This window comes from Vigna angularis, chromosome 1 (genome assembly GCF_016808095.1).
Source record: "Vigna angularis cultivar LongXiaoDou No.4 chromosome 1, ASM1680809v1, whole genome shotgun sequence".
NCBI classification, from domain to species: Eukaryota; Viridiplantae; Streptophyta; class Magnoliopsida; order Fabales; family Fabaceae; genus Vigna; species Vigna angularis.
Genome location: NC_068970.1, coordinates 35,752,017 through 35,767,022, shown reverse-complemented (window position 1 = coordinate 35,767,022; position 15,006 = coordinate 35,752,017). Strand labels below are relative to the sequence as shown.

Sequence of the window (15,006 nt, the reverse complement as noted above, 5' to 3'; positions counted from 1 at the left end):
AAAATTTCCTGAGGCGTGTAGATTCGCTGTCCTTAAGGACTTATGTGCGGTATATTGCACAAGTCCCCCAGGATACAACAAGAACTTCCCATAATAAATTGATTTTGGTGTCTTGGAATGGAGAAAGAATTCTCTATTTATAGAGATAGGAAAGAAAAAAATAAATAAAATAAATTAAAACCAATCAATGATTTTAACGTTGGAAAAAGTAATCGACATTGAAAAGTTTGAACATTGTCAATTAAAAAATATTAACTTTGTGAAATACTAATGTTGCACTACAACATTCTTTTGCAATCAATGTTTTACAACATAATCTTGATCTTCCATAATCCAAAGTCATTCAAACGTGTGAATTTCTCAATATCGAACTTTATTGGCATATCCTTGAATGATCTTGTTTATGTCCCATGGTGGGTACCACTTGTCGGTTCGTGAGAAGCAAACAAGAATAAACAAAGATGAAACAAGACAAAAAATAGAGAAAAGAAAGAATAGAGGACTGGATATTATATATATAGTCAAAATACATGACTATACATGACAGAACATAACCACCAAAAACATAAATGGAGTCTACAATATAACAATAAAAAATCTCATTAATTTTCTGTGAGGGAAGTTGCCATCTATCTTGGTATTATTACGTTTAAAGGAAAACTTAAAAAGGAAAACTTTCTATGAAAAGGATCTTTGCATTTTTATATGGAGAAACATTCTTATATGGAGAAAGTTATTGTGATAAAAGTTGATGTCCAAATGTGGTATTATAGTTTACCAAATTTATCGATGGTCTAAATAATTGCTTAAAATTATGAAAAATTGGTTTAAAAACTTCATTTAAACTAGCGCCATTACTAATGTTAAGAAAAACTTAAGATAAGCTCATTACATTATCCAAGGATGACCCTAGACTGAAATCAATAACATAGATAAATGAAACTTACATGTTTAAGCTTTGTTGGAGTACCAAGTCATAAAAATCCTTGCTGCTAGAGTTTTTTGAAAAATAGTTCTATGGTGAATTTGTTATGCTCAAGTATAAATAACATGTATTCATAAGTCAAGAAAAACTTTGTCTTGGCAGCATTAGGGTTGGGCACAGTTCACTTAAAAACCATAAACTATAGTTTATCTTTACTGTTTTGTACTTAAAAAAAACTTAAACTATTTTTACTAAATCCAATTATACTGTTTAATAATTCAGTTTAAAAATACTGAACTTATTATACAGTTAACTATTAACTAGGGTTAACTGGAGTTTAGGTCATTCACTGTAACAATTTTCTGCCCATCCCCTTACATTCCATTACATTCCTTTTTTCAACTCGCCCATTGGAAGCTTGTCGCTGTTGAAGGCTCGTTGCCGTCGAAAGTTCGTCGCCGCCGTTGAAGACTTTTTCGTACTCTGTCATCGCCGAACTGTCGAAGGCTCTACACGGTTCGCCGTCGTCGAAGACTCGTCGCCGTTGAAGGCTCACCGCCATCGAAGGTTTTTCCGCTCTCTGTCGTCACCTCCTAACTGTTGAAGGCTCTACCACCATTTCACTCTAAGGTACTAATGTTTTTTCATTTCTCTTTCAAAAGGGATAAATAAAATTGGAAAGCGATGCACTCATGAGGGTGTATTCATCTGGGATGATCCTAGTGGTGGTAACACTTGATTTTCTTCTGGATTTTGTGGGAGCTTTAATTATTTAGAAAATTTTGATTTTATTTGCTTTTTTTGGATAAGGATAGATTCTGTGAATGAATGGTGTATTTGGTTGAGATGCATGACATACCTTTGTACAGTTAACTAGAGAAAATTACTAAAAGATGTAGTTCCTCGTATATTTCGAGAATCTGGATTTGTGAATGATGAGTCGTATTCATCTGACAAGGATGAGTAATAATTTGCTGTGAGATGCAATTTGGTTCATTGTAAAGGAAGAGCAGAGTGGTATGCTACAGTTCAGTGGTAATACACAAAGAGGAAGAAAGATGGAATGGAATGGGAGTGAGTAGAAGTGATATTAAATAGCCAAAGGGAGAGCAAAATTATTTGTTTTTTGGTAAAGGGAGAGTAACATTGGCAGCATATTTTGTTCAATGGAGAGCAGTATACACAACATTTTTTATTTATAGAAGAGAGGCAGTCATGACTCAGTAGTTTTTAGGCTTAGATTTGTATGGGGTTACTTGATGGTTTTTAGGCAATGGAGTGAGTTGGGTTAAGTAATTAGGCTTTGAAGGAAAAAATGGGCTTAAATTATTGGATTATATTGTGACTGTCAAGCTTTTAAATTGGTATAAAACAAGTTGAAATAAATCTTATAGGAGAAAAGTTTCTTAAAGCACTGAGATTTGAATGTGCATTTGGTTTGGATTTTGTTGAAAGTTGAATTGAATAATGAAGGTAGGAGAGTTTGTTGAGCGTTATCTCATATATAATAGAGCAGATTATAATTAACACAGCTCTCTGCAGAATTAAATGAAGTTGCAGAATTAAATGAAGTCAAAGGGGAGTAATGAGATGGAACAATGATAATATGAAAATGGTGTGGGCTACATAGGATATAGAGAGATGTAGTGTAACAGATTGGAAGGTATATATAGTGTTAATGTGTATGTTTTCTCACCGTGATCCCAGGAAAAGCGGATATGCATATGTGTTCATTAAGAATCTTGATGTATTAGTAGATAACAAGACACTGTATGACACTTTTGTTGCCTTTGGAACTGTGCTATCTAGTAAGGTAGCGGTTGATGAGAATGGTCAATCAAAAGGGTATGGATTTGTGCACTTTGACAATGACGAGTCTGCTCAGAATGCTATCAAAAAATTTAACGGCATGTTAATAAATGTTGCAGTAGCTCGGCGAAAGGAAGAAAGGAAGTCTAATTTACAGGTGATTGTGTGCTTGTTTTTAAATTTTGAATTAATCTTGTTTTAAATTTGTATGAATCTTATTTTAGCCTTTTATAATATATATTCTTTTACTGTATTCAGGCCCAGTTTTCTCATATGCAAATTGCACCTTTCTCTGCTGGCATTACTGGATATCATCCAGCTTATTTTGGTCCAGGAACACGTGGGTTTGTCTCACCTCAGGCAACAGGCTATGGTTTTCAACCTCATGTCTTGCCATAAAGCATGTGTGGGGTTGCTCCAAATTTCTTGCCACAAAGCATGTCTTGCCACAAAGCATGTGTGGTTTAGAGTGGTTTTAATTGTCAGTGATAACTGTTAGAGTGATTTGTATTGTAGAAGTGTCCAATACTTTAATAGCAGTACCAAAACTGTTTTCACAAAACAGTTTACTGAACTGTATTGGAGTTAACTAAACTAAAAAATAGTTCAGTTCAGTTTTTTTAAACTATTTTTTAGTTCAGTTCAATTTTTTTGAACTATTTTATAGTTAATTGTAATGGGTTTATAATGCAGTGCAAATAGTGCAGTTTGCCCACCCCTAGGCAGCATAATGGCAAGATGATTAATTTTTTTTATCTTACCCATGTCTCACAAATTTGGTTGTTAACATGATGAATATTGACATAACTATACATGATATGCCAAAAACAAGTCAAATTATTATTCCTATTTTTTATAAGAAGGATGGAAGCATGCTAAAGTGATGATCTTACCTCAAGATGTGCTTATCTACTTGTACATCAGATTAAACGAAATCACACATATAGGGAAGTAGAATATAGAACAAAATCATATATTTTTCTATAATCTTTTTTATTTTTGGATATTTATGTATCAAAAGTTATCAATGCAAGATCATTTTAGAAAACATGGCCTAAGTTTGATATTCTATTACATTAGTCCTATCAAACTACTAATCATTAGTGAAAAAAATAGAAAATAATAACAATTTATTATGACAAATGTAAGTGACATAGTGACATTTTTATAATAAATATCAAACTTGTTAGGATGGATGTAACACACTTATCATAAAAATATGAAATAATGGAATTTTATAATAATAGTTAAATTTATTCTGTCAGTTAAAAATATAATTAATGTTTCAGATAAAAAAGTCATAGTAAATTATTTAGTATGTTTTTAGTTTTAATTTTAACTGATATAATAAGTCTATCCTAATTTTTTGCTTACAAAACTATTAAAATTCTATGCTCTGGTTTATTCTTCTTTTTGTGTTTCAATTTACTATTTAATTTGTGTTTTCATGCTGAGATTAGTGTTCTAATTCATGCTCTAATTAATAAACAAATTATTAATAATTTATTTATCTCCTATGCATTTGCAACTAAGCTTTGAAAATGACTTTAAAACATTAACTAGCATTATGCAGCTTAATGGGAATTACGACGATTTGGTGCTGATAATAATGTTTTATACTATTACACATATCATAACACAGATTCGACATAATAGGAAATATAATTAATTTTGAGCGACAACAAATTCAATACCAGCATATAAAATAGAATATTCATCTAGTTATTCTTTAGGAAAATCTTTTATGATAATTGTTTAATAGTATAGAAGATAAGTTATAAATAACTTAATGATTTAGAGTTCACAAGGAATATACGTTTAAGATTTTTTTTTTCTTATTGTTATGAAGAAAAATAAATGTGATGATGGTTTAACAACTTACGGTTGATATCTTTTTTTTTTGGAATAATGTATCTACTTGTATTACTTTTTGGTTTTGTTGAATAATGTGATTTTTAACCCTTTTATTTTTCTTAGTAAGTTTTAGTGACTCTTCGCTTTTGTATTTCTCTTCCCCTTCAATAATATTTCTATAAATATTAAATATTGATTAATAAAAGTTTACAGAGCTAACCTAGTTACATTTGCAACTTGTATCTTTATTTTACTTTTAAAAGCAAGAAACTAATAATAAAAAAGTAAACATCATTTATCACCATGAATTTCTAAATTGGTAATAATTTAATGTCTAAAATAATAAAAAATTATGATTTACTTTTTAATGTATAAAAAGTGTGAAAACGATTCAAAGATCAATTTTACACATCATATCAATTTGTCATTAAAAATTATATAAAGTTCAGAACCAAATTGTCATTAAGTTATACACATTCTAAACTAAATAAAAAAATATTCATTTTTTAAAGTCTACAGTGTCATCTGTTACATGCTTAAATTAAAATGATGCTTTATTTAAAAAAAAAACAGAATAATACCCTTTTCTATATAAAAATATATTATCATCATTATATAAAGTTACTCCATTATTAAAATGATGTTTCATTTTTACATTATATGAAAAGGGATTAATAATTATTAATCAGATAATTTGGGAGAATCCAACGAAAGATCACACGGTCTCATATGCGAGTTCCCACTTATCCATCCACCTCACCCTGTCTTTGTAGCCGCACGTTTCAAACGCACAATCGCAAAACACCAATTAACATCATTTCCATAAACACCACAGAGCACACTTCCAATAAGCAAACCAAATCAAACACACAACCAAACCTTCTTTATTCATGATTTCCAACCAAATCCACGCGTTTCGCTCTGCATTTCGCGTTCTCAGATATCCATGCACAAACTCACCAAACGCGCGTCCTTTGCTTTTGCTTCATCCTAACACACCAACCACCCTTTGTTCTTCACTCACTGACGACTCCTTTTCCACACCAAAACCAAACCAGGCACATTATCTTTTTCTTTTCTTACCTTAAAAAACATAAACAAAACCATTAACTGCCTTTTATTTTAATTATAGTTGGATAATAATATGTTATTGTTCTGTGGCAGTTGGGCTACAATCCTCCAGAGGAACTGTTCGAGCTGGAGGTGGAGCTCAAACCAAGGTCTCAGTTTTTTACTTTACTTTTATTTATTTATTGAAGTATTTTTTCTCTTGCATTGTCGGAAATAAAAATAAAAGTTTATTACATAACTTGATCGTTAACTTTTTGGGAATTTTTAATTTGGTTCGTAATCTTGAATGCTGTGCTGTCATTATATCATTGATCTTAGACAATTTTTGAATTGATTTTGTGAAGGTTTCAGACAAGAAGACAAATAATAATCTGTGACATTTTCACTAAATCCAGGGAACCCAGTTAAAGAACAGGGAAGATAAAAGATTCAATTATAATTCTTTTTTAGTCCCTTTGAAAAATATTTTATAGTGATGGATTTTATATATAGGAGTTTTCATTGGGCAAGGTTATATATGTATGTGATATCATTATATAAGACATTTGATATCATTTTTAATTAAAACCTTAAGACAATGAGTTTTTAACTCATAATCTTAAGACAGTGTGTTTGTGGGTTTTTGATCTTATATAGTGTTTAATTTTTTTTGTCATTTTTATACAATGTGGGTCTTTGATTCACATTTGGATTATTCTCAATAGAGAGTAAAAGCAAATGAAACACAAACAAATATTTAGAGGGTCTACAACAAAACAAAAAAGCCCAAAACTGAACAAAATTTTTACAAGACCAAGAATCAGGCAAAGTTTTTTTAGAGATGAAAAACAAAATATGACTATATTTTTAGGAGCCTTTATCTTTTGCTAGCATTGAATTTCTCTTTTATGAGTGAGTTCCTGGATTCTTGCCTGTCTAACTTTTGTTCTTTGTGTTTGTAGTTTCCTTGTAATGCACATATGATGTCTATTAAGGTTTATCTGTTTCTTATGTTCAGTTCACTCAGCATAGAAAATCTTTTGTACTTTTGGTCCTGGGGATTGTGTAAACAAGAGCTAGCTTTAAACAAACAAGGGTATTGAAGTTGTTACTGTTATTTTGTATTAGATTGTACAGGATCACATCAGCCATTATCTTGTACATCTGGAAGTTATTGCCGATGACACTGCTACAATCTGCTATTTCTATCCAATTCTCATCCACCCTTCAAAATGATCTATTTTTGTTCCTGGATTTAGATATTTAAGATGAAAGATTATGCTATGAGATGTAGCTAAGTTTTGAAAATTTGAATGTTGTTATGGTTAATCCACATTTAATATCTTATGAGAAGCTCTAGTGAGTGACCTTCAGCATTATTTTCCTCTTATTTCAGCAAGGGTAAGTCTCATGCACCAGAACCAAGGTCCTGGTTTGGTCCAAATGGACAGTATATCAGGGAGCTGCCTTGTCCGAGTTGCCGAGCAAGGGGTTATACACCTTGTACAGAGTGTGGAATAGAAAGATCAAGGCCAGACTGTCCAAAATGTTATGGAAAGGTAGCTTCTTTTAGAATTATTGTTGGTTTCTGAGGAAAACACAATTTAAACGTGGTTTTAGGAGAGTTTAATGGCTTGAATCATTTATTCCTTAAATATTCATATTGACTCTGAAAGGTTAGGATCATCAAGTTTCCATATCGTAATTCCATGAAACAACTTGAACTTAAGTCATTTCTGATTTTGAAAGAGAAATTCTTAAGTTGAAATTCACTTGAGGATGAGGCACATGAGCTTTTATTTCTCTTCTGTGTACTCACAATGGAAAAATTTAGACATACCTTGAGCCATATAAGTCTGATTTTGCTTATGATGCCATGATGACGAGACACTTATTAAACACACATGTTACTAGGTTAATTTGCATCTTATGTGTTTATAACTTTATTTTCCTAATATTCATAGAAGTTTTGAAACACTAAGATATTGAACATCATATCCGTGCAATGTGCACAATGGCTACTTTGTTTACTTCTTTTCCCATTTGTTCTTCTTGTACTCAGGGTATATTGACTTGCCACCAATGCTCTGGAGATCGTGTTATATGGGAGGAATCAATTGATGAAAAACCATGGGAGAGGGCCCATTCTATGTAATTGTTGAGAAATAAATTTGTCTTTCTTTACTAATCTCATCTTTTGTTAACTCTGACAATATTGATATGACATTTTTTCATGGTCATATTCAAATTAATATAAATAAGTTTTTTAACACTTATCACTAGCATGGACACAAAGAAAGGAGCTTTGTGTGTACAAATGACTAGTTTTATCAAACACGTACCAGACACTTGTTTGATGTAGCATGCATTTTGCATCCTAATGACACCATGAATTTTTTAGTCACAATATCCTTCTGCATGTCAATGTCCATGCTTAGCTTTAGTTTTCCACCCTCTTCCAAATCATATTGTATGATATAATGGTTCACAAAATACCAAATAGTTAGTTATGTGTAATATTCACATTCAATCTACCAAAAGAAATCAATTATTAGTCCTTAATATGTCGAGCATGAGTATAATCTTCTTGTCTGGATGTTTCTACATTACTTATTATTTTGATTTGCTTTCTTTTTTCCCGGTGTGATGTTTTTTTTCTTGATTTTTCATTTTTAATCTTTTGACCTTCCTTCTCGTAAATAGGAGATTATATCAAAATAGTGTAATCTGGCATTGCTACTCTCCTTCCCTGTACTAGTTCAGAAATTTGATGCTGCATTTTATTGATTATTGATGATAGTGATCTATCAATATAAAATATTATATATTCTTCTGAGTGATAAATATGCTCTTGCAGAAGGAAATTAGTTCAGCTTATATGTTTGGAGCATACTGTATCAGTTTGAGTTGTGGTACTCAGACTAATTTGTGGTTTTTATTTATAACTTTTTTTTTGTTGCACCTGAGTAGGAAGCTTCTGGTTTTTATTTATGTTGTTTTATTCTTGTCATTGTGTATAACTGACTCAACATCAAATCTATGTGAAATTCTAAGCAGTACGATTTCATGAGATTCCTATGATGGTGGTATATTTTGTAACATACTTGACTAACAAAAAAATTTAATTTTCTGTCTGTTTATATGCATTTAAATCTTTGAATTATGTAAATATGCTGTGTATGTTTTTGTTTTTTTTTTGGTCATACATAAATGTTTCTTTATGGGTTTCACTTTTTCAGTTCCCCACTCAAAGTGAAGGAAGATGATGAAGTTGACAGATTAGACATAAAGCTAGATGTGAAGAAAAAATCCAAGCGTGTTTACCAATCACCACCTCCAGAAGTTGGACTGAAGATTAGTCGTTCATTAAAAGTTAGTTGACTGCTTAACCTTTCTTAATATGCTTTGGATACAAATTGTTATTTATGATGCATACGTTTAACGTGAGATGTTGAACCATTAGCTTGTTCCCTTCATTATTTGACATTTAGTATTACATGCACACTTCAAACACCTACCTACACTCACAAGAGAGAACACATCTATACATAGAATTGAATGACAATAATTTTTGGGTCTTATATAATGAGAGCTAAGTTGATAGGAACATTTCTTATCATGTAGAAGCACCAACCTTCTTCTGGTTAAGAGACTTGAGCATTAACTTGTTCTATATGGACATGTAAGGCTCAAATACATTTAGGAAAGGAAGAAGTTACAATTGTGTAGTGATATAAATTCCATGCACGGTTTTTTCTTTCCTTTTGGTTACTGCTGTAATGATATGATAAATCAAGAAAGAGAATTTGTGGGTATTGTTATGGTTGCAAATTTAAATGTATTTGTTTAGTTGAATGATTGCAGAGTCTGAATGCCAAAACTGGTCTGTTTAGCAACCGAATGAAGATTATTCACCAGGATCCCAAGCTTCAGGCACAGCGTGTGGCTGCTATCAAGGTTTTAAATGTTAAGATTTGTATTTCATTTGAAGTCATTTTCTCTTGGTATCAAGGCCTATTCCGATGAGCTTCTCCATAAGCTCCTTCTAGAAGAGAAAAATAAAAGGAAAAAGTGAAATTAACTTCTCCATAGGCTAAAATTAACATGTACACGGGTTAAAAATAAATCTTCAGAATAGTTTATGCATCAGTGAATTTTAGTTTATGGAGAAATTAATCTGAATTTTTCTTCTTATTTTTCTCTCCTATAAAGAACTTATGGAGAAGTTTGTCCAAGTAAATCCATACTAAATGACTGCTTCGTCATATTAATTTTTGCTGCACTCTTGTTCAGAAGTTAATAATTGTTTGATGCATTGAAATTTAGGATTCACTTTATCTGATCTACTGGAATATCCCCAAAATAAAATATGGCTTCAATAAGAAATTTTCTGTGCTGTTTATTTTTGTAATATACGTAGTAATCACTCATTTTGATCGACCAACTATATGTGTGAAATCACATTAGTCTTCCATTTATAGGTCATATTAGTCCTCCAAAGATATCTGTAATCAAATATAGATTGGTCCCTAAAATGTTTTCAGAGTAGAACTTCAGACACGAAACTGCTGACCTTAGTCAGCATTGCTTTACGAAGGTTCTTTACTCCTAGCATAGTTAAATTCTCAGATGGTTTTCTAATGCTACCTTCTAATATTCTAAAGTCCTGTCATATACCCTCTGTTTGCATATGTTTTCTGAATTCTGAGTACAGGCACTGGTTGTCTGCATGTAAATTATGCAAGTATTTGAAGCATTAGAATTTTGGCACACTGAAAGTTCTGCACAATGAATATTGCTTCAATGGATGCAGAAAGCCAAGGGAACTGTTGCAGCAAGGAGACACACTTCCAAAACTATGAAAGCTTTCTTTAGTGATCCAATAAACCGACAGAAAAGGAGCATGGCCATGAAGGGTAATTTTCATACCCCTGCACCTGTGACTTCATTGCTGGTAGACATGGTAGAAATTCATACTCACTTGCTTTCTGATCCTCTTCAAATGCAGGAGTAAAATTCTACTGCCAAAACTGTGGACGTGAAGGGCATAGGAGATACTACTGTCCAGAACTCAAGGATACCTCTATTGATCGGCGATTCACGTGTAGGGTCTGTGGGGAAAAAGGTCACAACAGAAGAACATGTAGAATGATGGTAAGCCATAGCAATGAGAGACTGATAAAACAGCACCAGTGTAGGGTCTGTGGGGAAAAGGGCCACAACAGAAGAACGTGTAGGACGTTAAGGATAAGCCTTAGAAAGGGGAGAGTGATAAAACACCGAAAGTGTAAAGTATGTCACCAATTCGGCCATAACCGCAGAACCTGTCCTGAAGTTGTTCCTAGTAAAAGAAACACGGTCTCTCGAAGGCAATACAAGTGTAGGTTGTGCAAGAAAAAGGGTCATAACAGTAGGACATGTCCAAGTAAGACAGATGTTACTGAACAACCTCAAGATTAATAATCACACAAGCATCTCAAGCTGTCTTGTTGTGGACAATAATCAGAACAGGAAGAACTGTATATATTGTGCTTGCCCTTGTTATCTATCTGCAACAGGACTTTTTGAGTAACGGCAATTAGGCATAACTTTGACAAAAACTAAGCTAGGTGGTTCTAGGATGAGATAAAACAGTAGGACTCATTCACACATTCAAGATGCAGTGCAGGTAATTTTTTAGCTTAACTTTTTGGAGTTTGAAGATACTTAAAATTAAAATTAGAAACGAAAAATGAATTTAAAATTTGTGTTGATGTTATTTTTCATTCATATAAACCTTGTCAAAACTTGTTTTCAACTAATATTAACAAAACTTTTTAGATTGATTTGGTTCAGTTTGTATTCTTTTAATGTTAACAACAATTGTTTAAGTTAACATCAGTTGAGATTATTTTTACGAAGTTATTGGTTGAAATTTTGTTTTTGCTAATGTTTTTCATCGACTTAAAGAAATTCTTCTAGTTGACATTAGTATAAAAAGTTCTAGTTAATGTTGATTGAAACTTTTCCTAGTTAGCATTTGAAAAGTAATCATAACAAAACTATTGATAAAAAATAATATTTGTGCTAATAAGAAAAAAATCATGACAAAAATAAATAAAACAAAACAAGTATAGTTCATATTTGCTAAAAAATAATCTTCCCAACATTAGTTGAGAAAACTTCGTCTAATATCGAATGAAAAATAATAGTGGTCTACAATAACAGTAACAAAAAAAAATAATATTAATAATTAAAATAAATAAAAATAACTTCCTAAAATTAGTAAAAAAAAGTAATGACTTCAATGAAAGAGTAGATATCCCTATAATGTTTTCACATTGGTAAGTGAGTCATATCCAACTAAAATTGAGTTAATAAGAGAATATAAAAAAACACACATAAATTTGAGAATAAATTTTTAAAAAAATTTAAAATTATTTAATTCTTAATAATATAAGTAATATCAAATTATAAGATTTCAATTTCTTTTAAAATTTCTTACTCAACTAACATAGTTTATATAAAATTATTTTAAATTCTTTACATGGATATATATTATTATTATTACTATTATTGTTAAAGTTCTTTTCCTAGATTTTTTTTTTTAAGTTTTTGAAGTTATTGCTTTTAAAATCCCATATGGCATGTCCCTTTCTTGGAAGAAGAAGGAGTTCAGCACATGAAAAGGGTTTCAAAATGGTTTTCGAATATAACTTGTAAAAGACAACCATAAGCTAATAAAAATGTAATAGATGAGGTATTCAAACACTTTAACTACGTACGTTAGTTTGTAAACGGCTCTATCAATCAATAAATTATTACAAGTATTTTAATTACGACTTATATAAGTCGTAGTATTTTAGGTTATTTTAACTAAAGTATTTTAACTAAAGTGAGCATACAAAGTCACTTTAGGTTATACCCTTTTATCTCTTTGAGATAAAAAAACACCAATATTATTTTCCATGAAGCCAATTCTAGTTTTCTCAAATATTCTTTAACCACCTACTTATGACTACAACTTATAAGATTACAAGAGAATTTATGAGAAATACTTCATAGAGTGAAGGTTCTATAGAGAAATAACACTCTCTGTTACTTGTATGACGTTTATAAGATCTAACGCTTAAGTAAATTTGGAATGGATGCATACACAATATGTTTCATTTAGAATCATTAGTTGGTTGTACATAGAAAACCTTTTATTTATAGGCATCTTGTAAGTGTGCGATTTTCATTTGCATGCCAAAGTTATAGGATATATGTTATATCCAACTTGTGTTTTATAGTACCTTTAGTTTTTAACATATTTTCCTTCTAGTGACAATAATACTATTTTAAGCATAAAACTGCAATAGGTCTATTGTGTCAAAACCTGAGAATTTGTGAGTCAACGCTCTTATGGATTCACAAGCTAGTATGATAGATTAAAATATAATCTTCTTCTGGTTATAAAGTTTTGTCTTGTGTTTTATGTCTTCTCTTATACGAGCTTCGCAAAAACATCATTAACATTTAATAATATAGTATAGTCTAAGTTTTTTTAGAAAGACACTTTTCTAAATTTTTTTATTAAACATAGTTTGAAAAAATATATTGTGTAACTAAAAGTGTATATTGTTTATTATTAAAACTAACGATGATTTAGACTATATATATGGAGTCTATATTGACGTAGCATAGATGGTCACAATAAGATAGTTAGATCAAATAATCTCATGACTATTGATCATCTAGCTTTAACTATCTATTCTCGAGTACACAATCCTTTTTTCAAGTTTCAATCTCGGCTGATGCTTTGAGTTTCTTTGAATACTAGAGAAACATATGACTTCTTTTTTATTGGATAAATCCACAATCTCCTAGAGTAATTATTGATGAAAGATACAAAATATTTTCCCCCTTAATGATAATAGTGTTGATTTCGATGCATAATAGTTCAATTTTAGTGTGTTTTTTTTTGTGATAGCCATCTTGAAAAACATTTCATCATACGATGTTTTCTTATTTCATAATTTTCGCAAAAGAGTGAATTAACTTTCTTAAGCCTAATAAGAGATTATGTTTCACAAAGGTTTCCATTTGGTCAAATATCAATATTGTGTATAAATATCATGTTCTACCATATGGTCAAATCTATGATGTCATATCATCATTGTTCTTCAATCCCAAAAGCACATATATGAATTAATTGTGATTTTCACTAGATTCACTCTCATCCCTTTTAAGATCCCATATTCGATATGGATCTAGTATCGTAGACTGTCTAATTATTCAATGGAAAGTACATTCTTCAAGTCATTCATTAATTGTAATTGTTAAACTGTGTAAACAATATTGTCATATATTTTCAATTTGATAGTATATTTAAGGAAATGTTTCATACATGCTTTATGCCTGTTCTTTCCGCATATACAACAAAGTTGCTAAGATGCAATATAATTTCTGACTCTACCTTAAAGGCTACATCACTAAAAGAAAGTCAAAAGCTTTGAGTAAGAAATCTTTTCTAAAGACGTCTATATAAAAATGATTGCATGAAGAGAAGAAAAGAACTTTGTTATCAACAAACATATTATTACAATACGCTTAAGCTGCTTCTTTCTAAGCTCTTTCTCTTAAGACTCATCTTTTGAAAGTTCTTTACAAGTTTTCAGAATATTTTGTATTGACTCAAAATTCTCTCGAAGAGAGTTAAACATTCTACTCTTGTAATCTTTCGAAAACACTTTGTTGTTTTTAGATTTGAAAGTGAATTTAAACATTTGTTAGTTTAATTTTAAGGAGTTAAATGATCTAGTCAGGTAGACTAGTGGATACCATAAGTAGTTATACTCGTCTAACTAGTTGGTTAGTTTATAAACCAAAAGTGGTGAAATTCATATGTAATCTTCGTAACTAGTGGAACATCTTAAAATAATTTAAGAAAGAATTAGACGGAGTTCAGTTTGGTGCGATCTAGTATAAAAACAAAGTGTGCTTTATTGTTTTTCTTTTTGAAAACTTTCCATTCAATGCTTCTTTATAAACTTAAGTCTAACTATTATGGTAGATTGTCTAAGTTCTGCAAAATATAATCAAACACTATTTACGAAAAGTTTAAAATACTATTCAAACTTCTTTATAGTGTTTTTCCATGTTTCACTTCTAAAAATTCTTATTTTATATTATTTTGTGTTGTTCATGTTTCATTAATCCTATGAGTTAAATTCACGTAAAGTGATAAACATATTTGAGTTTGTTGGTTGTGTCCTAACATTCATTAAAAGATAAATAAATTTAAATACCAAAATTTAAATATCAAATTAGACTCTTATCAATTCTCCAAAAAGAAAGATGACTCGCTAATACAACATTTAAATACCAAAACTTTCGATACAAACAAA

General features: G+C 30.7%; 1 protein-coding gene and 1 long non-coding RNA gene across 2 annotated transcripts; both read left to right on the top strand.

The window, feature by feature from the left end:
• The first annotated feature begins 1,294 nt into the window (after positions 1–1,294).
• On the top strand, positions 1,295–3,414 carry LOC108327088 (uncharacterized). Its single transcript, XR_008245821.1, has 3 exons — positions 1,295–1,555; positions 2,735–2,891; positions 2,993–3,414. It is a non-coding gene; the product is annotated as an uncharacterized LOC108327088 (long non-coding RNA).
• A 1,985-nt stretch (positions 3,415–5,399) lies between these two features.
• Positions 5,400–11,210, top strand: LOC108323927 (uncharacterized). Its single transcript, XM_017556760.2, has 8 exons — positions 5,400–5,646; positions 5,753–5,808; positions 7,035–7,197; positions 7,701–7,789; positions 8,878–9,010; positions 9,503–9,595; positions 10,452–10,554; positions 10,647–11,210. Exons 1-8 carry the CDS (start codon positions 5,479–5,481, stop codon positions 11,096–11,098), a joined length of 1,257 nt encoding a protein of 418 aa, XP_017412249.1. The 5' UTR covers positions 5,400–5,478; the 3' UTR covers positions 11,099–11,210.
• The last annotated feature ends 3,796 nt before the right edge of the window (positions 11,211–15,006 follow it).

Bases quoted from the DNA above. Each gene is read 5' to 3' on its own strand.
- LOC108323927 (XM_017556760.2), top strand. From the start codon at position 5,479: ATGATTTCCAACCAAATCCACGCGTTTCGCTCTGCATTTCGCGTTCTC. The intron at 5,809-7,034 runs GTCTCAGTTTTT...CTCTTATTTCAG, and splicing joins GAGGTGGAGCTCAAACCAAG to CAAGGGTAAGTCTCATGCAC. The intron at 9,596-10,451 runs GTTTTAAATGTT...CAATGGATGCAG, and splicing joins AGCGTGTGGCTGCTATCAAG to AAAGCCAAGGGAACTGTTGC.